General features: G+C 43.1%; 1 protein-coding gene across 3 annotated transcripts in view; it reads left to right on the forward strand.

The window, feature by feature from the left end:
- Positions 1-23,676, forward strand: part of LOC143981378 (F-box/WD repeat-containing protein 2) — a 43,126-nt gene extending 19,450 nt beyond the window's left edge. The window contains exons 4-9 of one of the 3 annotated variants that reach the window (XR_013274304.1): positions 843-1,052; positions 2,130-2,263; positions 7,108-7,194; positions 17,312-17,481; positions 22,554-22,636; positions 22,736-22,874. Coding sequence is in view for 2 of the 3 variants with exons in the window: in XM_077479193.1 (XP_077335319.1) it covers positions 843-1,052; positions 2,130-2,263; positions 7,108-7,194; positions 17,312-17,481; positions 22,736-23,024 (890 nt within the window). In the remaining variant the exon portion in view is untranslated. Of the gene's footprint in view, positions 1-842; positions 1,053-2,129; positions 2,264-7,107; positions 7,195-17,311; positions 17,482-22,553; positions 22,637-22,735 lie in introns of all 3 variants that reach the window. The other 2 variants (XM_077479193.1, XM_077479194.1) reach the window with 2 other exon arrangements.
- The last annotated feature ends 3,456 nt before the right edge of the window (positions 23,677-27,132 follow it).

The following is a 27,132-nucleotide window of genomic DNA, read 5'->3' on the forward strand; positions in this document are numbered from 1 at the left end:
TTTTTCATGCGCTTTAGCGTTAAAAAAAAGTGCATGAAAGAAGCTGCAACTGCAATCCCAATGTAAAAGCCCGAGTGCTTTCACACTGAGGCGCTGCGCTGGCAGAGCGTCAAAAAAAGTCCTGCAAGCAGCTTCTTTGCAGCGCTTTTGGAGCGGTGAATACAACGCTCCTAAAGCGCCCCTTCCCATTGAAATCAATGGGAAGCGCCTGAAAAACGTGTGAAAAACTATATTGGCAGCAGCGTTTTGTGGGCACTTTTAACCCTTTATTTGGCCACTAGCAGGGGTTAAAAGCACGCCAATAACACTCGAAAAACGCTGGTAAAGCGCTGCTAGTTTAAGCGGCGCTTTATGAGCGTTTTTCGAGCGCTGACATTGTGAAAGGGCTCTTAAAGCACTCGGGCTTTCACATTGGGACTGCAGATGAGGCTTCTTTCAAGCGCTTTACAGGCGCTTTTTTTAATGCTAAAGCGCTTGAAAAACGCCTGGAAAAAAGCCCCAGTTTGAAAGAGGTCTTATACTTGCCATAAAACTAATTTATTTTGATTTGAGGGACATAAGTCCACTTCTCAGTGTCTGATATGTTTTGCGAACTGATTTTATACCAAATTACGGCATATTTTGGAGTAGGAGAGTTTACATCATTGTTATTTTTTATATGTTTGCCAGTGTCCAATCCTCCTGTAGATGGCAGTATAACCCAACAGTCTGAATTCTCGTGTCACTCAATGAACTTCCAAGAAATGTATTTTTTTCAGTAAATACGAAAAAACTCAATATTCTTGTCAGTCGCATATGGATCTTTCTCGTACATGGATGTCTTGTCTGTTGGCTACACATAGATATCTCTCATACAGGCTCAGATGACTTATCCGCCAAGCTGTGGGACGTCAGCACTGGTCAGTGTATATATGGGATCCAGACACACACATGTGCTGCTGTGACCTTCGATGAACTGAAACTCATCACTGGCTCCTTTGATAACACAGTGGCCTGCTGGGACTGGAGTTCAGGAGCAAGAATTCAGCACTTCCGGGGTCATACAGGGGCAGGTAAGTAGCTTACAGAGATACATTCAGGCAGGTGGGTGGAGGTACTCTTTTTCACTAGTGAGCGAGGTAATTCTGTAGGCAGTACAAACAAAGCTTGTGGCTGGGGAAAAAAAGCTCTAAAATCAGACAGACTGTTTTTCACTCTGTAAAAATTTGCACTTCTATTTACAGGTGGGTACTAGCTGCCTGTATGTCTCAGGGGCTCTAGAAGATCATAAAAATTATAGATAGTTACCCTCATGGGTATTTGTTACAAAACACAAGTGCTGCAAGGCCAGAAATATAAGCGCTTATCTACTGTCCAGCATGTAAAATAAACACAGGGATTGTGATTCCTTTATAATATGTGTGCTAGAAAAAAAGGGGGGCAGAAATTAGGGTGAAGTTTCTAGTGCTAGAACCCGGCTTCCAGAATTCACCCACAGCTGCAGTATAATTCAAAGCTTGTTCCATTTAAAGTGGTTGTAAACCCTTACAACACACTTTGACCTACAGGTAAGCCTAGATTAAGGCTTACCTGTAGGTCCAAGAAATATCTCCTAAACCTATACGGTTTAGGAGATATTTGCCCGAAGACAGGCACAGCTGTCTACGGCTCATGCGCCATAGACAGTGGCGCGCAGGCGCACTGAGCGCGGCATCTTCAATGACGGAGATGCCGCGCTTGTCGGCTCCCATGCGCATGCGCGGGAGTGACGTCATCGCGGCTTCGCCGAATGACAGCGGCGGAGCTGCGAGACCCCACCGAGAAGATGGATGCGCCGGACTACAGGGGACAGCGGTGACATCGCTGGCTCCTGTGTCAGGTAAGTGACACATAATGGACTACTATGCGATGCAGAGTAGTCCATTATGCTTTGCCTTTGCAAGGAATGAAAGAGGAAGTAAACCCATCAGGGTTTACTTCCTCTTTAAAACATTTAGGACATCTGTGCTTGTAATTGATTTCTATAGGAAGGAAAGCGTTTGTATTGCCTTTAGCGAATTAATCAGATTAGTGCACTGATGTAGGTTAGACTGGGAAAGGAAGCAGCTGATTTGTTATTTTACAGAAGTGCTTTTCTCCATTCTTTGCAGTCTTCAGTGTGGACTATAATGATGAACTGGACATTCTGGTCAGTGGCTCTGCGGATAACACTGTGAAAATCTGGGCCTTATCTTCCGGATCATGCTTGAATACGCTCACTGGACATACTGAGTGGGTCACCAAGGCAGGTTTCTGCTCACTTAAAGTTATACTGACAGACTGGTATAGGCAGTCCCCGAGTTACGAACACCCGAGTTACAAATGACTCCTACTTACGAACGGACCTCATTGCCGGCCGCTTGTGCTCCACGCTGGTCCTGGATGCCGCCGAGCGGCCATTTTGCAGTACTACATGGCCAGAAGAGCCCCAGATAACATGACTGCATGCCTAGAAGCGCTCGGAACATTCCACATCCCTGCACAGGCTGAGGTTACACTTAAAAATGCAGTGTTTCGACTTACAAACAAATTCAACTTAAGAACAAACCTACAGTCCCTATTGTGTTCATAACCCGGGGACCGCCTGTATCTGCTTTTGCTAAAGTTCCTAGAAGGATTAGTACATTTGTGTGTGATCCATCTAATGTGTGTTTAACATTTTTCTGCTCTGTAAGTTCAATGTGTTCATTCTAGCAATAGAGTATGAACATCAACTGTCAGTAATTAATATGTATATCTAGAAAGAAGGGATAATGGGTGCTTTAAATCTTGCTTAACCACTTTCAGCCCCGGACCATTTTGCTGGCTTAAGACCAGACCACTTTTTGTGATTCGGCACTGCGTCGCTTTAACTGACAATTGCGTGGTCGTGCGACGTGGCTCCCAAACAAAATTCACGTCCTTTTTTTCCCACAAATAGAGCTTTCTTTTGGTGGTATTTGATCACCCCTGCGGTTTTTATTTTTTGCGCTATAAACAAAATAGAGCGACAATTTAGAAAAAACGCATTATTTTTAACTTTTTGTTATAATAAATATCCCCCAAAAATATATATAAAAAAAAAAAAATTCCCTCAGTTTAGGCCGATACGTATTCTTCTACATATTTTTGGTAACAAAAAATCACAATAAGTGAATATTGATTGGTTTGCACAAAAGTTATAGCGTTTACAAAATAGGGGATAGTTTTATGGCATTTTTATAAAAAACATTTTTTTACTAGTAATGGCAGCGATCAGCGATTTTTATTGTGACTGCGACATTATGGCAGACACATCAGACATTTTTGACACATTTTTGGGACCATTGTCATTTATACAGCAATCACTGCTATATAAATGCAGTGATTCCTGTGTAAATGACACTGGTAGTGTAGGGGTTAAGTGTTCCTAGGGGTGTGTTACTAATTGTTGGGGGCTGGGCTTTCATTTAGTGAACACTGATCTCTGTTCCAATCACATGGAGCAGAGATCAGCATCACTAGTTGCTAGGCAGAACGGGGGGTTTCTGTTTACAACGGCATCTCTCCGTTCAGCCGCCCCGTGAGACGATCATGGGTATGCCCGCGGCGATCGGGACCCGCGACCGGACTCATAGGGGTCCCGACCAGCACACGAGCGTGCCGCCAGCGGCGCGCTCACGATGGCAGGGCGGCATTAGAGATTGGACATAACTGTACGCCAATATGCCTGCCCGTACCATTTTGCTGACGTACATCGGCGTGCGCTGGTCGGGAACCGGTTAAATCCTGCTTAAGTTTGTCTTGCTGCATCTTTCTGTGGTAACACAGTGGCCTGCTGGGACTGGAGCTCAGGGGCCAGAATTCAGCACTTCCGGGGTCATACAGGGGCAGGTAAATAGCATTCAGAGAAGAACTTGTGAGTGAGGTGTTTTTGTAGGTAGTACACAGGAGGTTGCTATTCTCTTTACAGGTGATCACTTTTTTTTTTTTGTCTTGGGGGCTCTGGAAGATCATAAAATTCCATGCGTATAGTGACACTTGTGGGTATCTGATACAAGACACAAGTGCCGCAAGGCCACGGATCTAAGCATTTACCTAAAGCAAATACCGAATAATTTGTGGTGTACACAACAAAATGCCAGAGTGCAATTTGACTAATGGGGACACTAGTTAGATTGTCCTGTGTGTCCCCAAGGAAAGACATTTGTAGGGTTTTACCCTCACTTCCTGTTTGGCTATGTGACAGGAAGCAAAGCCAATTTTCTAAAATGCCCACATTTAGAACTAGAAAATTCATTTCCTGGAGAAAATGGGTGGGAATGCTGAATAGCATCAAAACTGCCCCATCATATTCCTTTATCATAAATCAGTACATGGTGTGTCTGTGCTCTCCCCCCACTGCCCATCACTGTGTATAAGAAGCTTTGGTAACCATGGAAACAAAACAGACAACAAAAGCCTGGATGCCCTAAATTTAATGACATTTTTTTGAAATGATCACTAAACTTAAACAGCTTTTTCACAAAAACTGTAAAAGATATCAAACGGAAAAGATATAGCCAGATATCTGAATATTTTGTGAACATTTTAAAGTTTGTTTGGCATCTGTAGGTGAAAGTATGAAGGAGCTGAAACTGTTGGTAGCAGAAGAAGATTTTAAGGATTTTTAAGTATGCTCTCATTGACTTCAATGTTAAAAATCTTAATATTTTAAAAAGTATAAATAGTAGAAAAAAAGTTGAAGAAGTCTCATCATCAGCTGAAAGAGCTGAGCATTTTAAAAGCTGAATGGCTTTAATAGCTGAAAGTATGCAGAAGTTACGCAGAGCCAAAAAACTTACGGAATAATAATAAAAATTGATAAATAAAAAAACGAATAACAATAGTGGGACTGCTGAAGTAGTCCCACTAATGAAATCAAAGTGAAACTAATAACCTACAAACACACACTGACAACATCAAAAATATTTTGGTCAAAAATCCAAGTGCTGTTCACACACAAAAAGCACAAAAAAAACAAAGTCCCTGAGCATGCCCAGACCAACCCAAATACTTCTAGCACAAAATAAGCCACCCCTCTGTCCAAAATTAGGCACATCATCCAGCAGGCTACAAAATGACAGATGTGACACCCCCCGGCCCAGGGTGGGAAACAAAGAGCCTAACATGGGCACAAGTTATACAACAATTACCTTTTGCAGTCTATGGGAACTGACTTGTTAATTTTGCTAGTCCCCACTTGGCTGGCTTATATTCTAGTTATTGGCCTTAAAATGGTTGTGGGGGCCCAGGTTCCACCCTGAGTGACATATATCAGTGTCACCAATTTGGACAACCCCAAAAAACGAAACGAAGTGCCTTTAAAAATGCAAAATTGCTTAAAAGCTAGTAACTGGGGGGGGCTTACTCTGCCTGTAAAGTGGTGCATCTGTAGCATGTATCCTATAATGCTGCTTCAAAGGTGTAGGGCTTTAGAGGAAATGTACAAATCTACATTGCAGCAGCAAGATTTTAACCCAAAACAAAAAACAGCCTGCCCCCCCACCCCAATACATACAAGGCCATCTGGGTCTGTTTAGGCTTAAAATGAGATCTCCCATGTGAAAAATACCACCCTAAACTAAAAAAATATTGTGCCCCCCCCCCCCCCACACACTAACAAACCTCTAGCTAAACACACAGCAAGCCAGCTCATGAAAGGGAGGGGGGTGGATGCTTGGGGGCAGGAGGGGCTTGGGCACCCCAAAAGTCCACCACCTTGTTCCCATATTCAGGGGAATAAGGGCCTCTTCCACACAACCCTAAGCTGGGTTGTGGGGGGCTGCAGACATGGCTTTATGGAATGTGGAAAGCCCCTTTAAACTAGTGGGTACAAGGTGCTTTGTGGTTGGTATTGGGCTGAGCCCAACACGCTCCAAAGGCAGCAACCTATGTTGAGTGCATGTGGCCTTGTATGGTTTAGGAGTGGGGTTGAGCGATCGCTCTTCTCACCCCTTTCCTAGCTGGCCCTGTTGTATGCTCTGAAAAAGGATGTGATTTGGATTGGTGAAGGCAGCTCACAGCCTTTTGAGAATGGAGTTGAGTGTGGGGTTCCCCTTTAAAAACAAAAGTTAGCCCATGGAAATCCAAGGGATTAGAGGGGGGAGACGAGCATTGGAGAATGGAGTGTGGAGTTCACCTTTTAAAAGCTAAACCTAGCCCAAGAAAATCATATGCATTAGAGGGGGAAGTTTAAATGCCCTTTTAGGGGGAGCTAGAGAAGCGAGAGTCTTTTTACATAATTTTAACAAGGTACAGTGCATGTCACATGTTGGCAATGTAACAGGCTAACATGACCTGTGTGCAGATCTCCTTAAAAAAATACATAAAGGTGAACAGCGTAAAAAAAAACAAAAAATTGTAAAGTTTTTAGAGGTGCGCCCGTTCAACCCGTGCAATTGCATGTTCGTTGCTTAACTTCACTAAGATTTTGGCTGCGCAGTGAACAAACACAAGTGAACGAGCACAAGAACCGCTTGCGCATGCGCAACTGCTTACATTGATCTCACGCAGTTCTAAACGTACTTGCGGGCACAGCAGGCTTTGACTGAAAAAGTTACTTTCTCATTCTATTTTGGACATATTTGTTACTTGGACAGTTGTTACTAAGTTTCCTCACATCACCCCATAATATTGGCACCTCCATCTTCTGTCAATATTGAATCGGAGAGGCCATGCGCCATGTCCATAGTGGCACACAGATTGCATTGTCCCGTGCACCAAGATCGCTATAGTAAATGGGGGAATCGCGCTCTGTTACCGGCGCACCATTTAGTAAATATGGAAATGTGCATTGCGCCTCACCGTGCGCCTCTACTGATGGCGCATGGCTTTCGTAAATCACCCCCATAGTTTGAGGAATGCTGACCTTGGCTAGTACTGCGCCATCCCATAACAGCTGACATTCATAATGGCCGCCACATGTTCCCCTTGTCATTGAGTGTTTTTTGGGACAACCTCCAGACTTCGCTCCCACTGTTTATTATATGTGTGCTACCCTTAAACCTGTTCTCTATCTATATACACCTTAAAGGAATAAACGGCTGTATGTGTATGCTTAGCTAATGCAAATATTGTGTGTACCCATAGGTCGTCTTGCAGAAATGTCAGGTGAAATCTGTCATGCATAGTCCTGGAGATTACATCCTTCTAAGTGCTGATAAATATGAAATTAAGGTATTTATGCCCTGTATATTTGATACAATTTTTCTTTTCAGATAGTTTTCCTGTGCGAACACCGCCTGTTGCCTGGATCCTTCCAATTACATCTTTTCAGACTTTTTATGTTTTTTTATCTTATAAAGATATGTTGAATTTCTGATATTCATTTTACAGTTTACTGAATTGTGTATGTATAGGCAAAATTGATTTTAGAGTTTTGGACAGCATGGGGAAGGATTAGAAACCCGGCTGAATTTTTATTGCTGTCTCTGTCCACATCTCTACACAAGAATATGTTAGCCCTTGTACACACGGTCGGACATTCCGACGGAAAATGTCCGATCGGACCCTGGTGTTGGATAACCTGACCATGTGTGGGCTCCTATCGGACTGTTTCCGTCGGAATATCCGACCGACAAAGTTTTAGAGCTGGGCTATAACATTTTCCGACAACATGATCCGATCAGTCTTTGTCCGATCGTTTGTAGAGAATTCTGATCGGACAAAGTGCCACGCATGCTCAGATCAAATTCCTAGACCAAAGCTATTGGCTACTAGCCTGAACGTAGTCCCGTCGTAACGAAAAAAAACGTCATCGCGTTACGTACGATCGGATTTTCCAACAACTTTGTCCGACCGTGTGTATGCAACACCGGCTTCGGACAAAATCCGACGGATTTTGTTGTCGGAATGTCCGACCGTGTGTACAAGGGCTAAGGGGGTGAAGGGAGGGGGGGGGGAGATGCTGGGCCAGCACAGAAAGTAATTGGAAACTCTTAAAAGAGAAGAGGGCTATGATATGCAATGATGGAAGGGGCTGTGCTAGGGAGTTGATTAGTCTTTTTTCCTAGCAGGTTCAGAAGCACATTGCAAGTGAAAAAGTAAAAAAAAGATATGGAAAGAGTAAAAACACTGCAAGTAAGCATTTAAGATAGTTGTTTTGTGCTTTTAGCTGCACTTTTTAGGTTGTTGTCAGGGTATTTTTAAGTAGTTTTCTAACTGCAAAGACATATTATTTAGGCAAATACAGCAGGATCTTTTTATCTATTCTAGAGAATAGAAGCAGAGATTTGTAGCAGTTATAGTGATGCTGTTGTGGCAGGACTTTAAGACCCCATTCACACCTGAGCGTTTTGTAGCTTGACGCCTGAAGCTACAAAACGCTGGACGGGAAAAAAAACATTATTCTAAATGGAGATGGTTCACATCTCCACTCCAAGTCGCCTGAAGCCCTACCCCTGAAGCTCAAACAAGTTCCGGACCCTTTTTTGTCGCGCGAATCGGGCTAATTTGGACGTTTTTCTTCTTTTAACATTGGTGACCTTTTGCCCTGCACAAATTCGCGGCGAATCGCGGTAAAAAACGCAGTAAAAACCACCGCAACTCGCGGTAAAAAACGTTGCAAATCGCTTAAAAAAACGCTGCAAAAAAATGCTTGAAAACGCTACGCTCAGGTGTGAATGCAGCCTAAAGCAAGCCTTTTCTGAGGGATATATGAGGGCTGCCATTGTTAGTTTCCTTCTAATGCCGGCCATACATGGTTCTTTTGAAAATCGTATCTAAGAATATTCGTATGAATTTCGCACCATTAGTGGGGCTGCAACAACAGCCAATTTTCGTGCGGAAATCAAATTTGAGGAATCTGACCTGTTGGAAATTTTTGGAAAAACGAATGATGTTCCAATCAATGATGGGAGAATCGCGCGAGAAATGTAATAAGAAAAGAAAATTTACGGAGAGAAAAGAAGATTTCCGGTCACGAAAATAATTTTCTGTAGCAACATGAGGTGAAATTGAAGGCTTGGTCGGCCGAATTTCGAAAATCAATGGTGGCATCATTGGATCACAAAAAAAACGAACTTTCTGATTTTGAAAAGAAAATTCGTTCAAAATTCGACCATGTATGGCCTGCATAAATGTGCTAGTCATCTGGCTGTTTCTCTAACCAAATGCATGAAATAAAGTATTACAAGCATACAATGAGAGTGCCCAACGTACGTCCAAGCATCCAAGGTAATTTCATGATGAAATTGATTCATAGCTGAATAAATCGAAATAATTTCATGGGCCAGACGCACTCCACCTTTATCGGGGCTTAAGAATTCTGACTGTGCTTAAAGGGGTCCTAGAGTCAAATTACATTAAGGTGAAAAAACTTGCCACTACTTATCGTACCCCCATCCCTAAACACTTACCCTACTCCTTTCACTGACCCAGCGCTGTCCTGGCTGCAGCACCACTTTCCTCTCTTTCTGGTCTTATAGAAGAGGTTCTTGCTGCTGTTAGTCAAACTCCTGTGAGGAGGGGGCAGGGGCGTGGCTCTCCGGTGGTGTGTGTGTGTCCACAGCCCGAATCGGAAACATGACCACAGTGGTGCACACAACTTAATGTGGGCACTTAGAAAAAGAAGGAGCAGACAGCGCCGAGGACCGCTCTGAGCCATATTGTTGCACAGAGCAGGTATGTATAACCTTTTATTTATTTATTTTTTTATAACACAAAAGATTACCTTTAGTATCACTTTAAATGGACTCAGGTGAGCAGATACCAAATAAAACTGCACCGTAATTTACTTCTTGTAAAGTTTCAGGAGGGCAGGTTACGTCAGTGCTGCATTCCTCCTGAAACTTTCCAAGCCGTGAATCATGGTTCAGTTTTACTTGGTATCCAGTTGCCTGAATCCATACAATTCTTAAGCCCAGATGAAGGGAGAGTGAGTTTGAACTCTTAGCCCTTGTACACACGGTCGGAGAATCCGTCGGAATGTGTCCTATCGGACCGTGTTGTCGGATAATCCGACTGTGTGTGGTATGCATTGGACTGTTTCCGTCGGAATATCCGTCGGACCAAATTTTCCAACTTGCTGGAAATATTTTCCGACAAACTGGTCTGATAGGATATACTCCGATCATGTGTAGAGAATTTTGAAGTGCCACGCATGCTCAGATCAAATTCCTACATCAAAGCTATTGGCTACTAGCCTGAACGTAGTCCCATCGTAACGAAATTACGTCATCACGTTCTGCAAGATCGCATTTTTCGACAACTTTGTCCGACCGTGTGTATGCAACAGTTTCGGACAAAATCCGACGGATTTGGTTGTCGAAATGTCCGACCGTGTGTACAAGGGCTTAAAGTGGTTGTAACAACTTTGTCCCATGTGAATCGGCATAAAAAACCCTAATGATCACTGCTTGTAGATCTCTCCGTACTTGCTTAGTATTGTAATCCTTTTTGTTCTTTAGAATGATGTCACTGAGCATGCCCAGATCTCCCCTGATTTACGGCACACTCTCTATGTCTTATCTATCTGTTATCAGGACTTCCTATGGCACACAGCACTGAACTCCCTGGAGGCTGCTAATCACTCAGAGCTTCCTTCTACACACCATGTGACCTCACATACAGTGTAAACCAGGGAATGGGACAGCATTACTGCAGTCTTATCAGCTGAAGCTGATAGGACTCATACAGGCAAACACTAGGTAATCAGCACAAGTAAATACTGTGAAATAAACAAGTCAGCTATGAACAGGGAAGCAGGGTTGCCATAGAAACGTTGGATTGAGAAGGAGGCTTGGTTAACAGTACAGGAAGTGCTCAATGTAAGGGCAGAAATACACTCCACTGTGGACTCAGAAAACAATACTTAAGATGGCGCTGCCTAACCCCTGGAAACAAGATTTTTAAAGTATCTTTAAACAGTAAGGCCGCGTACACACGGGCGGATTGTCTGCCCAACTTAGTCCGCTGAACCGTGTTTCAGCGGACAGTCTGACGGACTTTGTCTTTCGGAATTTCCGTAATTTTGTCCGTCCAAACTTGGTTTCAGCGGACAGTCCGCTCGTGTGTAGGCAAGTTGGACGGACTAAGTATGGCGCATGCTCAGAAAGGATTTACACGGCCGAAGGTTGCATTGCAGTGTATTGGACGTCGTTTTTCTAGTCCCGTCGTACGTGCTGTACACGTCATCGCGCACGTTTTCAGCGGACTGTCTGTTCATCGTGTGTGGTCAAGTCCGTTCATTCAAAAGTTGAACGGACTGTCTGTCGGATTGTCTGACGAACTTAGTTGGGCAGACAATCCACCGTGTGTACGCGGCCTAAGTCATATGCGATTTGGGCTGGATTACAGTGGCTATAGTCTGATAATGACTTATTATAATGGACTAAATGAAAAGAAGCATCAGAATGGGAGAGTTTACTTCCTTTTTAACATGTTGGCTTTATTCTGCTATGAACCAATTTTATCATGGAATTACCTTGGACACTTGGATGTACATTAGGATTTAATGTGTATGAATTCTCAACTCTGGGTCCTTTGCTTTTTTCTTGTGGGTGGATGGTTCCTTTTTTGTGGAGTGCTGCTGAGCCAGTGTGTCCAGTGACCATTTCACTTACCCTTAGAGAATGCAAATCAAGCACCCTGTTCTTGTGTTTTATAATAACGTTTTAGTCAATAAACAGGAACAAGTATGCATACCTGTAAATCAGTTTGAATAGATTTATTTGTTATGCTTTATTAGAGTTACTAGGTGTTTATTTGCATACTTGTTCCAGTTAGGGAAGAGAAAATATAAGAGCCAAGAAATCAGCATTTGCATAGCTAAGAGAGAGAATCAGCAATGGCAGCCACTATTTCCCACTCGGGGAAGGTTTCCTTTATTGCTATGGAGAAATAGCCGGGCTCAGTGCAAATGTGACCCTTTTCCTGTTTGCAGGCAACCCACACTCACTGTAGGAATTAAAATGAAATGACACCCCACAGCAGGGGTAGGGAACCTATGGCTCTCGAGCCAGATGTGGCTCTTTTGATGGCTACATCTGGCTCTCACCTCTCAATTCGCGGATTGCGTGGTGTGCCGATCCATGGATTAAGCCCATAGGAAAGACCGCAGCTTCGGCCTAGCTCCGGAGCTGCGGCCATATTGGTACACCCTGCGGTGGCCTAGGTGAGCGGCGTGCTGACGTCATCATCACCCACCTCAACTGCTCGTGGATCTGCCTGCCTGTGTAGTGGTAAGCAAGCAGACAACCGTAGGGAAGATGTGGATATTATAGTGGGGGAGATGACGTGGATATTACAGTTATAATTAAAATTAGTCGATTAATCGATTAAAAAAAAAAATTGTTTTAAACATATTGTATGGCTCTCGCAGAATTACATTTTAAAATATGCGGTGTTCATGGTTCTCTCAGCCAAAAAGGTTCCCTACCCCTGCGCCACAGTATTTTATAAATTATAACTGCGTTTCCATAGTTCAAAAAATGCCATCTTGTATAGAGAAACAGAAAATCGGTTCTGATAAATGTTTATAACAACTAGGGCTGCAACTAATGATTATTTTCATAATCGATTATTTGACCGATTATTGTTTCGATTAATCGGTTAATAACCTTTAAAAAAAAGTGGGCCAAATTGACGTTCATTTTCAACCATAGTGACGGGAAAATTTGGAAATAATAGAATTCTTTCATTCAGCGAATGTACAAAGATTTTTCATCTGAATATTCTCACCTGAAAATTGATCTGTGAGGCCAGCATAAGGCTCGGTGCACACCTATGCAGTTTTTGCTTTTGATCTGTTTCTGCGGTGCTTTTTGCTGTGCGTTTTGATTTTTGCGCACGTGATTTTACTGCAATTTGCTTTTTTTTTTTTTTTTTGGGCAGATTAAAAAACACAAATTGCTGCAAAAACGCATTACATTATTTTCTGCAGATTCTCCATTGAAGTATATTGAACCAGAAAAGCACCGTTTTGCATTAAAAGTCCCTGACCCTTTCCAAATATGCAGCAGCTGAAAAAAAGCACAGATGTGAACGTGTCCCATAGGAAACCATGTAAATGAACTGTGGTGGGTTTCTACAAAAAGCACCAACAAACATATAGATGTGAACCAGGACGTTTAGTAACATAATTGGGTTAAAAAGAGTAAAATTAGCCCTTTATAGTACAAAAAAGCAGATACCGTATTTATCGGCGTATAACACGCACTTTTTTCCCCTTAAAATCGGGGGGAAATCATGGGTGCGTGTTATACGCCGATCCCCCCCCCGCCGATCTGCCGATTTGCGCTGTCTGTGGAGCGCCGCCGACATTTACCGAGCTGAGCCGAGTGTACTGTGTACTCGGCTCCGCTCTCAGTCACGCCCAGTCCCGCCTCCTAGCCTTTACGTCCCGCCATTGGCCCGGTGTTGTGTCCATCACAGGAGCCAGGACAAGGGGCGGGACGGGGGCGTTACTGCGAGCAGAGCCGAGTACCCTCGGCTGCGGGAGGAGCCGAAGATCTCGGCGGCGGGAGGAGCCGAAGATCTCGACGGCGGCGGGAGGAGCCGAAGATCTGGACGGCGGCGGTAAATTTAAAACTAACCATGCTGCAATTGTGGGAAAGGATGCAGGGGGACAGTCGAAGGTTTCTAGGGGTACAGTGGAAGGCTGCAGGGGGACAGTGTAGGGCTGCAGGGGGACAGTGGAAGGCTACATTGATGGGCATTTAAAATGTAAGGTTTTTTTCCTTAAACTTGCCTCCTAAAAGTTTTTTTCCTCAAACTTCCCTCCTAAACTTGGGGTGCGTGTTATACGCCGATAAATACGGTAATTACTACTGGAAGGGGTTCATATTTTTTACTGTAGAACAGTGAAAGTAATATTTGTAGTAGTGATATTTTTGTACTATAAGGGCCGGTTCACACAGCGATGCGCCGCGAGGCGTCTCCGACTTACCTCGCCGCGACCTGCGGGGAGCTCAGCGGCGACTTGCAGAGGACTTCTGTATAGAAGTCAATGCAAGTCGCCCCCGAAGTCGCCCCGAAGTAGTACAGGAACCTTTTTTCTGAGTCGGAGCGACTCCAGTCGCTCCTCTCAGAACGGTTCCATAGTACTGAATGGGGGCGACTTGCGGGAGCGAGGCGAGGCGAGCCGTGTCGCCTCGCCTCGCCTCGCTGTGTGAACCGGCCCTAAAGGGCTATTTTTTTTTTTAACCCCATTATGTCACTGGCTGATTAATCGATTATGAAAATAGTAATCTTTTTTTTTCATAATCTATTAGTTGTTGATTAATCGATCAGTTGTTTCAGCCCTAATAACAACTAGAAAGCAGTCTCTTTCCAGTGTCTAACCTGCACTAGAGAAATGGCACCAGCATCCTGATCACTATGGGCAATTCACCCCTTTGTGTCACTCACTGGAGTTATGTTTGTCTATTGTGTGATTCATAAATTGCTTGTAACTGTATGATTGTTGTTTTCTTTTTAAAGCTTAGAGAAAGCATTTTTGTTTTAGAGTGCTTCATAACAGGTGCGAGGGGGGGGAAAAAATTTTTTTTTCCTAAAAAAAAATAAATAAATAAAATTTTTTGGGCATATACAGTACACGAATATGTCAATCATAATGTGCTGTAAGACCCCTTTCACACCACACCGCCCATTGCGTCGGCGGTAAAACTTCGCTATTTTTAGCGGCGTTTTACCGCCGGATTTGCGGCGCATTTCGGATGCTAGCGGGGCGCTTTTACCCCCTGCTAGCGGCCACAAAAGGGTTAAAACCGCTGGCAATACGCCGCAATAGCAGCGTTTTGCCGGCAGTGTTACAGCGCTGCCCCATTGATTTCAATGGGGAGCAGCGGTGGAGAAGCGGTAAACACACCGCTCCTTCACCGCTCCAAAGAAGCTGCTGGCAGGACTTTTTTCTGACGTCCTGCCAGCGCACCGCTGTAGTGTGAAAGCCCTCGGGGCTTTCACACTACATACAATGGTGCAGCTTCTTTAGGGCGGATTGCAGGCGCTATTTCTAACGCTATAGCGCCTGTAAAACACCCTGGTGTGAAAGGGGTCTAAAAATCATGAGAAATATTACAGATCAAATCAAGCTGCCAGCAAAGGAGCCATTATTGCTTGAAGCCAAGGAAGGCAGCATGTGTCCAACATCTGACAATAAACCACAAATAACTGGGTAAAGCCCAAACAAGTAAATAATAAGGAGGGTATTTGAAGAATCAAAAAGAAAAAAAGGGGGGGGTGGGGAGGCAATGGCAAGTATGTACAAAACATGTTTAGCTGAGGTAGGAGGGTTTGTCATCGGTGCAAAAAGTGCAAAAAGGAAAACTAGATACAATGGCCAATCAGACCCGCCTGATGGGCTAAAACGATAACCGCCAATGGGGGGGGGGGGGGGGGGGAAGAAACAGACCAAGGCTGAAACAGAGACAGGAAATAAAGTAAAATATCCTGCCATGTCACAAAGAGATATAACAACTAGGGCTGAAACAACTAATCGATTTAATCGACAACTAATCGATTATGAAATTAATCGATTACTATTTTCATAATCGATTAATCGGCCACTAACATAATGGGGTTAAAAAAATCTAAAATTAGCCCTTTATAGTACAAAATGAGCAAATCGCTACTGTAAATATTTGACTTTCACTGTCCCATAGTAAAAAATGAACCCCTTACAGTAGCGACTATTTGCTCTTTTTGTACTAATTTTAGTTTTTTTAACCCCATTATGTTACTAAACATCTCAGGCCTGGGTCACACCTCTGTGTTTTTTGGTGCTTTTTGCAGAAACGCACTACAGTTCATTTACATGGTTTTCTATGGGACACGTTCACATCCATGATTTTTTTTCAGCCGCTACGTATTTAGAAAAGATAAGGAATTTTTTTAACGCAAAACGGTGCTTTTTTGTTTTTTTGGCTCAATATACTTCAATGGAGAAGCATGTAATAATGCATTTTTGCGACAATTTGTGTTTTTAATCTGCCCACAAATTGGGCAAAAAAATATGTAAAAATGCAAATCGCAGCAAAATTACATTTTTTTTTATGGTTATTAACCGATTATTCGATTAATCGAAACAATAATCGGCCAACTAATCGATTATGAATATAATCGTTAGTTGCAGCCCTAATAACAACCTATCCTGACGTTAGGCTCTAATGTTATTGTATTTATATGCCTTATCAAATGCACAAGTAGTTTAAGGCTCGGTTCACACCAGACGCGGCACGACTTGCCGCGCCGCGACCTGACAAGTCGCCCCCGTTCTGTACTACGGAACCGTTCTAATAGGAGCGACTCGAGTCGCTCCGACTTAGAAAAAAGGTTCCTGTACTACTTTTGCGGCGACCTCGGGCGACTTGCATTGACTTCTATACAGAAGTCGTTTTGCAAGTCGCCGCTGAGGTCACGGCGCGGCAAGTCGTGCCGCGTCTGGTGTGAACCGAGCCTAATTCAATTCGTTTTTTTCTTGAAATAATTTTTTTGTACTGTATATTTTCCATAACAAAAACTGTTGTGAAAAAAAATGAAATCATATTATACACTTTTTTTTTTATCCAGCACATGATTTTATAAGGTGGTTGCACTCCAACCATGCCATATATTTATGGCAAACATCTAAAATCTACTCATCTGCCATCCTTTGTAAGGCGGTCCCACGCACAAAGAGACTTGGTGGTAAAATGCTTGTCTGTGCTGTATGAAGGTTCCATTAAAGCGGGAGTCCGCCGGGAGTTCCGTCGTTTTTTTTTTTTAAAAGCCAGCAGCTACAAATACTGCAGCTGCTGACTTTTAAAATAAGGACACTTACCCGCCCAGCGCGCCCGCGATGTCGGCACCCGAAGCCGATCTCTCGATCGTCTCTCGGGTGCTGCCGCCGCCATCTTGGGTATGGGAATCAGGAAGTGGAGCCTTTCGGCTTCATTTCCCGGTTCCCTACTGCGCATGCGCGAGTCGCGCTGCGCAATAAGGATGGACCCGCTGTCTCTGGGATCTGTGTGTTTCCCAGCAGGCAGCGGGGGGACTTTCGAAAAGGGGCGTAGATCTACGCCCCTTTCCGCAGAGAGCTATCCCGGAAGTGGGTGCAGTTACCTGGATTATCCAGGTAACTGCACCCCCCTCCCCCCTGAAAGGTGCCAATTGTGGCGCCGGAGGGGGGGAGGATTCCAATGAGCGGAAGGTCCACTTTAGGGTGGACCTCCACTTTAACTCTACACAATCTAATATCCACTTACTTACACAGCATATTTCAGAAATGTGTGACTGATTTGGTCACAAAGCTTCTATTTTTTTTCTGTATACTGACTATAGAGGTTATGTTCAGGTTTATATTATGTTTGTGTTGCAGATTTGGCCTATTGGCAGAGAAATCAACTGCAAATGCTTGAAGACACTGTATGTGTCAGATGACCGCAGCATTTCACTGCAGCCACGCCTCCACTTCGATGGCAAATATATTGTATGCAGCTCAGCATTAGGACTCTACCAATGGGACTTTGCTAGCTATGACATTTTAAGGTAAATAGAAGTCTTTTCAATTCTGTTCATATGTGATACGTTGCATCCGGGAAGTATTCACAGCGATTCACTTTTTCCACATTGACGTTGGCCACGCACGATCGCATGCATGAGAGCCAGCATGGGGATTTGTGTGTGTAAACACACAAATCCCTATTCTGTCAGGGAAGAGGAGACATAGCGTTTGTTTCTTCTAAGTAGGAACAACGATATGTCTCCTCCCCCAGTCAGTCCTATCCCCCTCACAGTTAGAACACACTGAGGGAACACATATTTAACCACTTGATCGCCCCCTAATGTTAAGCCCGTCCCTACCAGTGACATTTACACAGTAATCAGTGCATATTTATAGCACTGATCAATGTATACATGTTAATGGTCCCAAAAATGTGTCCGATCTGTCCGTCGCAGTATCCCTAAAAATTTAAGATCACCGCCATTACCAGTAAAAAAAATAAAAAAAATAAAAATGGCATAAATCTTTCCCATAGTTTGTAGATGCTATAACTTTTGCGCAAACCAATCAATATACGCTTTTTCCCTTTTTTTTTTTACCAATAATATGTAAAATAATATATATTGGCCTAATCTGATGAAGAAATTTTGTTTTTTAAAAACATTTTTTGGGATATTTATTATAGCAAAAAGTAAAAAATATTGTTTTTTTTTTTTTTTTTTTTTTAAATTGTCACAATTTTTTTGTTTATAGCGCAAAAATGAAAAACCACAGAGGTGATCATATACCACCAAAAGAAAGCTCTATTTGTGGGGGAAAAATGGATGCAAATTTAATTTGGGTACAGCATTGTATGACCGCGCAATTGTCAGTTAAAGCGACGCAGTGCCAAATTGTAAAAAGTGCTCTGGTCAGGAAGGGGGTAAAATCTTCTGGGGCTGAAGTGGTTAAAGTGGTAGTAAAGTCAATTTGTTAATGTTTTACCTACAGGTTAGCCTATAAAAAGGCTTACCTGTAGGTACTGTAATTACCTCCTAAACATGCACCGTTTAGGGGATATTTACTTGTGTAGCAGCTGGTGACATCACCAGCTCATGTGCTCTGTGCTGTAAACAGTGAATCCCACGTGCATGCGCTGAAGTGACATAATCATGGCTCAGCCATTCAAAGGATCAGAGCCTGAGAACCTGGAAGGAAGACTGCGTGAAGCAGTGACAGTGCGCCCCTGGAGGGCTTAGTTTTAAGGTAAATTTCACATAATGTGCCAATATGGGATCCATACTTACATAGTTACATATAGTTACATAGTTAGGTTGAAAAAAGACACAAGTCCATCCAGTTCAACCATAAAAAAAAAAATAATATCATACAATCCCATATACCCAATTCTATACCCACAATTGATCCAGAGGAAGGCAAAAGAAAAAAACAGCAGCGCATGATCCAATTTGCTAAAGCAGGGGAAAAAAATCCTTACTGATCCCCCGAGAGGCAATCGGATTTTCCCCGGATCAACTTTACCTATAAATGTTAGTACCCAGTTATATTATGTACACTTGGGAAATAATCCAGGCCTTTCTTAAAACAATCTACTGAGCTGGCCAGAACCACCTCTGCTGGGAGTCTGTTCCACATTTTCACAGCTCTTACTGTGAAGAAACCTTTCCGTATTTGGAGATGAAATCTCTTTTCCTCTAGATGTAAAGAGTGCCCCCTTGTCCTCTTTGTTGACTGTAAAGTGAATAACTAAAAACCAAGTTCACTATATGGACCCCTTATATATTTGTACATGTTGATCATATCCCCCCTTAATCTCCTCTTATCAAGAGTGAATAAATTCAGTTCCTCTAATCTTTCCTCATAGCTGAGCTCCTCCATGCCTCTTATCAGTTTGATTGCCCTTCTCTGCACTTTCTACAGTTCCCTGATATCCTTTTTGAGAACTGGTGCCCATAACTCAACTGCATATTCCAGATGAGGTCTTTATTAATGATTTGAACAGGGGCAAAATGGTATCTCTCTCTCTCTCTGGAGTCCATACCTCTCTTAATACAGGAAAGGACTTTGCTCGCTTTGGAAACCGCAACTTGGCATTGCATGCTATTATTGAGATTATGATCTACCAAAACCCGCAGATCCTTCTCCACTTTAGATCCCCCCAGTTGTACTCCCCCCCCTAAGATGTATGATGCATGTATATTCTTAGCCCCCAAGTGCATAACTTTACATTTCTCAACATTAAACTTCATCTGCCACATAGTCGCCCAATTAGACAGAGCATTGAGGTCGGCTTGTAAATTGGAGACATCCTGTAAGGACGTTATTCCACTGCATAGCTTGGTGTCATCTGCAAAGACGGAAATGTTACTTTTGATCCCAGACCCAATATCATTTATAAAGATATTAAAAAGTAAGGGTCCCAGCACTGAACCTTGGGGTACACCACTGATAACCTTAGACCATTCAGAGTAAGAATCATTAACCACTACTCTCTGAATTCTGTCTTTTAGCCAGTTTTCTATCCATTTACAAACTGATATTTCCAAACCTGTAGACTACCTTACACATGAGCCGTGTGTGCAGAACTGTATCGAACGCTTTTGCAAAATCCAAGTAAACCATGTCCACCACCACCTCTCTGATCAAGGTTTTACTTACCTCCTCATAAAAATAAATCAGGTTTTGTCTGACAACTTCTGTCTTTCATGAATCCATGCTGTCGGTTGCTTAAAATATTTTTTTCCTGCAAGAACTCGTCTATGTGGTCTTTTATTAATCTCTCCAGTATCTTCCCAACTATAGAAGTTAAACTAACAAGCCTGTAGTTACTTGGTTAATACTTAGTTCCCTTTTTAAATATAGGCACCACATTGGCCCTGCGCCAATCCAGTGGTACTATTCCTGTCATTAATGAGTCCCTAAAAATTAGATACAATGGCTTTGAAATTACAGAGCTCAATTCTTTTAGAATGTGTGAGTGGATGCCATCAGGTGCAGGTGTTTTATCCACCTTTATTCTGTCCAAATATTTCTGGGCCATATCACTTTTGAGCCATTGTGGATTTGGTGCTGTGTCACTACCACCACCATTATGGACATGAGCTCCCCCGTGCTCCTTTGTATACACAGAGCTGAAGAACGTATTTAATAAATTAGCCTTCTCGTTGTCCCCGGTCACCCACTCCAGATTATTTTGTAAAGGGCCTACATGCTCAGACTTGACCTTTTTACTATTAATATATTTGAAGAATTTTTTGGGGTTTGTCCTACTATCTTTTGCCATCTGTCTTTCGTTTTGAATTTTTGCATCCTTGATTTCCTTTTTACATATTCGGTTATATTCTTTGTAACATTTAAATGACACTAGTGTTCCTTCATGTTTATATTTTTTAAAAGCTCTCTTCTTATAGTTTATAGCTTTTTTTTAACTTTGACTGTGAGCCACATAGGTTTTATTTTTAGCCTTTTAAACTTATTGCCCATGGGAATATACTTTGCAGTGAGATCACAAAGAGTCTTTTTGAAAAATTCCAATTTCTGTTCTGTGCCCATTGATGCCAATATTCTCTCCCAGTCTAGGTCCTTGAGAGCAGCCCTCATCCTTGGAAAATTTTCTCTCTTGAAATTAAGTGTTTTTATCTTTCCCGTATGTGATTTTTGCTTACTTCAAATGAAATCATGTTAAGGGCACTGCTACCCAGGTGTTCCTTTATCTGAACATTAGTAATACACTCTGCATGGTTTGAGATTACCAGGTCCAACAGAGCATCATTCCTAGTTGGGGCCTCAATAAACTGGGCCATAAAATTGTCCTGTAATAGGTTTATACATTTTTGCCCTTTAACTGTCCCAGCAGTGTCATTACTCCAGTCAATTTCTGGGTAGTTAAAATCCCCCATTATCACTGTCCCAGCCCTTGCAGCCCTTTCTATCTGTGCAAGGAGCTGAGTCTCCACCTCCTCGTTAACATTGGGTAGTCTATAACAAACTCCAATGATTAACTTTGAACTACTCACATTTGTATTCAGTTCCACTCCTATTGCTTCAGACTCATAACGCTCTCCGTCCACCAGGTCCTCTTTCTCACTCGCTTTGAGATCACTTCTCACATACAGACAGACCCCTCCATCTTTCCTTTTTAGTCTGTCTTTCCGAAAGAGTGCATAGCCAGGAATATTAATAGCCCAGTCATGTGAGGAATGAAGCCAAGTTTCAGCAATACCGATTACATCATAGCTCTCCTGATGCACCAGAGCTTCCAACTCACCTATTTTGCTTGGCAGACTTCTGGCACGTTATAAAAAAAAAATTGCAGGGGAAAAAAATTTCTTTGATATTTTTATTATTCCTTTATTTCCAGTTTCCTACTGCTTCAAAATAATCAGCTTCTAATTACTTATGTAAAATCTTTTCCACAAAAAATAATAGAATTGTTGCAAATAAAAATAATTAGTTGGAGGTCAGTTTCTAACACTCCCCTCTCCCCAGACTGGCAATACTGCTGTCCAAATATGCCCCTTGTGCTCCTTTATTCAGAGTAGGGGCACTCTAGTACAGGAGATGTGTTACTGGTCAGATCATCGGGTAAAAACAAAGGGGAAAAGCTTAAAAAATAAACCTATTACAACCACTGCATCTAATGATTGTGAGCTGCAATATATTATATTTTTGGTTTTGGGTTTAATACTGCTTTTGCAATGTGATTTCAGTAAACTGAAATTTGGCTGCCACAGGCTATTGCACCACTCCTCAATCTCTGTCGAAGAAAACAATTTTAAAACAACCATAAATCAATGTTACATTTTGTGTGAACACATCAAATGTCTTATTTCTGTACTAATATATACAAAGTAAACGCACATTGTGAAATAATGTGTACAAAAATTTGTCAGGGGAATCCAAGAAGTGCAGCTGTCACACCATGGCAAATTAATGCTAATCATACAGCCTCATTATAGTAGGCTTAACAATTATCAGGTGGTCAGTGTTAAGTCACTTATAGCTGGAGTCTGTTGGGCTGCTGCTTGCTGCTTTCTTAGAAACCCCAGCGGGGAGATTTCTGTGTTTTAGTTCCTGAAATGGATTCTACTATTTATGTTGCATTCTCGCCAAACAGGCTGGGAGCCCTCATAATAGTGTGTTAGGTGTGAAGACCCAGGAACTCAAAGCAGAGATCTAACCGATGGATCCCTCATTGATGTAAGAAACTGTGGCGTTTGGCTGTCCAGCGTCAACCAAACACTGAAATGTTTGCCTGCTTTAATATATATATATTATAATGATGTTTGTTTCTTTTAGAGTTATAAAAATGCCAGACTCCACCAGTCTCTCCCTTCTCGGCTTTGGTGACATTTTTGCTCTTTTGTTTGACAACCACCACTTGTACATCATAGACTTACGGACTGAGAAAGTGATCAGCCGCTGGCCCCTGCCAGAGTATAGGAAGTCCAAGAGGGGCTCCAGCTTCTTGGCCGGAGAAATGGCATGGCTGAATGGCCTGGATGGTGTTAATGACGTTGGCTTGGTCTTTGCCACAAGTATGCCTGATCACAGTATCCATTTGGTATTGTGGAAAGAAAATGGCTGAGAGCAGCGAACTGGAATCAGGTGTTTTTATCGGGACATTCAGACTGAAGTATCAGCAACCACTTTCAGAGCATAACTTGCATGAACCAAAGTCTCCCATCATGCACTGCACAATCGTAGTTGTTTTTTTTTTTTTTTAGTTTGGAGAGGAAAGAACCTTTTATTGCCACAATAGCATTTCGCATGCTTTAAGGATCTCACTGCCTATTTTTACATACATCCCATGAACTATGTGCGTGATTAATGTCCAGCCACAGTCCTTCCTTTGGATTGCTTTTAAAGAAAACAGGAAAAGAACGCTGTCCATGTATTTTCTCCATCACCCATTTGTACTATAGATTTCAGTCTTCAATAGTCTTTATACATGTAATCTATTTTATTACAAAATAGACTAAATGATTTGCTAGTTTATCTATGACATATGACAGGAATTTCCTCATCGACATCACCACCAGCTTTTGTATAAAAGCACTTGAACCCTGGACAAGTTTCCTGTACGAAACTGCGTGTGGATGTTGCACATGGGTTTCTCCCGCCACAAGCAATTATGTCCAACAGTTAAATCGTGTAATGTCACCTGTATGCTGATTGACAGAGCAGAATCCACAGCCTTTTCTCTGCTTGTCACAATAAAGCTCCACATACCCAAATAAGGATCTCCGTATTCATTATTTCTTGTCCCAAAATATCTAAGCTCTGCCAGGAAAGAATCCCGATGAAGGGGATTTCTTCAGTGTTCATTATTTTCAAAGGTTGGATGCTAAGAAGAAAAAATCTTCACCCATATACCAAGGCTCAGTAGAGATTGTATAATTAGTAAGATTTTTACCTTTATTCCTTTCCACTGGGAAGAGAGCAGAGTGTCAGGTCACCTAGAGCCCAGGTGACAGATGCACACCGTAGGGTTTAGGAGTGCACCGCAAGGTTGTGGACCCTACGGCTGACTGCTGCAGACGGGGGACAGATCCCACTGGGGTTAGAGCGTAAGATTCTCTGGGGCGCGGAGTCTAAGAGCCAGCAGGTGTTCACCAGCGCCTCTGGTGGTGAGGATGGATTTGGCTGCAACTGCCTCCAGGTCGCGACCCCCAGGGTCCCCCAGCTCACACCCACAGTAGGCAACAGGAGGATAGGGATGGTGAGGGACAAAGCCAAGGTCGGGGCCACAAGCAGACAAGAATAGTCGGGTACACGCCAAAAGGTCAGGATCACAGGCAAACATGGATAGTCAAAACACGCCAAAGTCGGTAACGGAAAACAGTAGCAGAGCACACGGCAGGAAGCTAACACACAAAGATTGATCAGCAGGGTTGGGCTGCAGTGCACAGGTTAATATAGAGTTGTCTGATAGGAGCTAGGGTGGAGTCATGCCAGAGGATGGATTATAAAAGCAGTCAGGTGAGGCTCGGCTGGTCTCTAGAAATGAACACATGCAGACAGGTAAGCAGACAAACTCTATTGCATAACCATGACACAGAGGTAATTGGGTTAACACACTTGGGAAGTACAGCTATGCCTTTGTACCTCTACACTAAACGTTTATTGAGGTAATCTAATAACGTATTTCTTTCTCGTCCATTGAGGAGCACAGAAAGTCTTTTACCTTCAGGTTATAACACTGCCAACAGATTGGGCACACTGGCAAACAAGAAAAAGGACAGCCTAGGACAGCGATGGTGAACCTATGGCACGCGTGCCACAGCTGGCACGCAGAGCCCTCTCTGTGGGCAAAGAGCTATATTTGAAAGAGCTTGACATACAGTCAGGTCCATAAATATTGGGACATCGACACAATTCAAATCTTTTTGGCTCTATACACCACCACAATGTATTTGAAATTAACAAGATGTGCTTTAACTGCAGACTTTCAGCATTAATTTGAGGGTATTTACATCCAAATCAGGTGAACGGTGTAATAATTACAACAGTTTGTATATGTGCCTCCCACTTTTTAAGGGACCAAAAGTAATGGGACAATTGGCTGCTCAGCTGTTCCATGGCCAGGTATGTAAGCCCTCATTATCCCATTTACAAGGAGCAGATAAAAGGTCCAGAGTTCATTTCAAGTGTGCTATTTGCATTTGGAATCTGTTGCTGCTTCGTGAAGGTGCGAAGGTTCAGGATGGAATCGGTTTGTTCTGTGGTCGCTGCACTCCATCAGGGGGATTTCTTGGCGCCTTTGGACATCAAGAATGCATACTTGCATGTCCCCATATGAGTCAGACATCAGAGGTTTCTACGATTTGCAGTCGGGGATGAGCACTACCAATTTGTAGCTCTCCCCTTTGGCCTAGCGACAGTGCCAGGGGTCTTCACCAAGGTGCTAGCCCCAATTCTAGCGTTGCTAAGACAACAAAGGATCGCAATCGTGGGTTACCTGGATGATCTCCGAAGAGTAGCTTCTGCCACAGAATTAAGGGAGGATGTGGAGATCACCATACAGACTTTCCGGGAGTTTGGGTGTTGAACCTCCAGCCTTGTAACCGTTTGAAGAGGATTTGTTAAAGTGGTTATAAAGCCTTAACATTTTTACCATAATGCATTGCTTGCATTAATGTAAGAATGTTTAAGTATCCTCTCTCTATACTTACCTCATTTGATCCAAATCAAATCCACGTCTGACACTCTTTCCTTCCCTCACTTTCTGATCTCCCTGGCTTTGCTAAGGCAGTGAGGGCCATTGGCTTCCACTGCTGTCCATCAAAGCCAGTGACAAGGGAGTGGGGGGCAGGGCCAAGTTCTACTCTCAATAGACACAGCTAGAAAAACACAGGAGCAAGCCTGCACGAGTGCCCCCATAGAAAACGTCTTTCTATGGGGGCAGTCAGCGGAGGGGAGGAGCTAGGAGTGCCAGCAGGGAACCTGAGAAGAAGAGGTTCGGAGCCATTCTGTGCAATTCCATTGCACGGAGCAGACAAGTATAAACCTGTTTGTTTCTTTTTTAATTTACAGTTACAACCACTTTAAGGCCTGCCCCCACTGTGAAACTGGCAGTTTCCCTTTTTAACAAAATGACCACCATAGACATGGAGGCTGCACCTGTCTCTTCTAGTAAAACAGTGGCTAGGAAGAGTGGTTATTCTGAGTGAGAGACGTGTGAAGCCCAGGTGCATGGGTTCATCTTCAATGACCGACTCGGTACCAGGAGGCATGGGAGGTGAGGGAGGCATGGGTGGGACTACAAAGCTCGGAGGCAAACGTACAGGAGGCTTCTGCAAGCGCTCCTTAAGAGAAAGTCTTTCTCTGAGTCTGGAGGATGGCAAACGAAATCAAGCTCTCCAGCTCAGTGGGTATATCTCGGGCTGCAATCTCATCCTTTATGGAATCTGAGAGAACATGAGAAAAAGCAGCCAAGAGGGCCTCATTGTTCCAAGCAACCTCTGCTGCCAGAGTACGGACTTCAGTGGTGTAGTCGGCAACATTTCTTCGTACTCTGTTTGATGGACATGAGGCACTTGGCAACGTCAAATACCCTTTTAAAGGAGGCCACAAACTCAGGGTAACTCAAGACAACAGGTTTTTGCGTCTCCCATAGAGGGTTAGGCCTGGCCAAGGCTCTCTCAGAAAGCAAAGTTATCACAAAACCTACTTTGCTTCTGTCCGTGGGAAACGCCTGGGGCAGTATCTCGAAGTATATCTCAACCTGATTGAGAAACCCTCTACATTGAACTGGATCACCCCCAAATCGCTGGGGAAGCGGAACCAGACATACCTCTTATAGAGGTAATATTCGGGGCGGGTGCCTGCACAGAGACTGGGGCAGCAGCAGGGACGGCCTGCCACTCAGGTTGTACCGGAGCAGCCACCGTGGAGGATTCCATGTGAGCCGTGCGACTCAGGAGCGTTTGTAACGCCATGGCAAACTGATCCATGCAGTGATCTTGCTCATCCAATCTGGAAAAAATATTACCAACAAGTGGATTGATTGTTTCTTCTGAATTCATGGCCTTCGCCTTCTGTCAAAAACCTTGAATCAGACCGAGACAGAAGTACAATTAAATCACACTTGTTTATTAAATAAAAATAAAAGGGTAAACAGAAAAAGCATAATCAAAGCATAGCGGAGTCCAGTAACCGGATCGAGTAGTCAGCCAGGCCAGAGTTCCATAACC

Source organism: Lithobates pipiens, unplaced genomic scaffold (assembly GCF_037356315.1).
Source record: "Lithobates pipiens isolate NorthernLeopardFrog02 unplaced genomic scaffold, aLitPip1_a1.2 Scaffold_140, whole genome shotgun sequence".
Classification (NCBI taxonomy): Eukaryota; Metazoa; Chordata; class Amphibia; order Anura; family Ranidae; genus Lithobates; species Lithobates pipiens.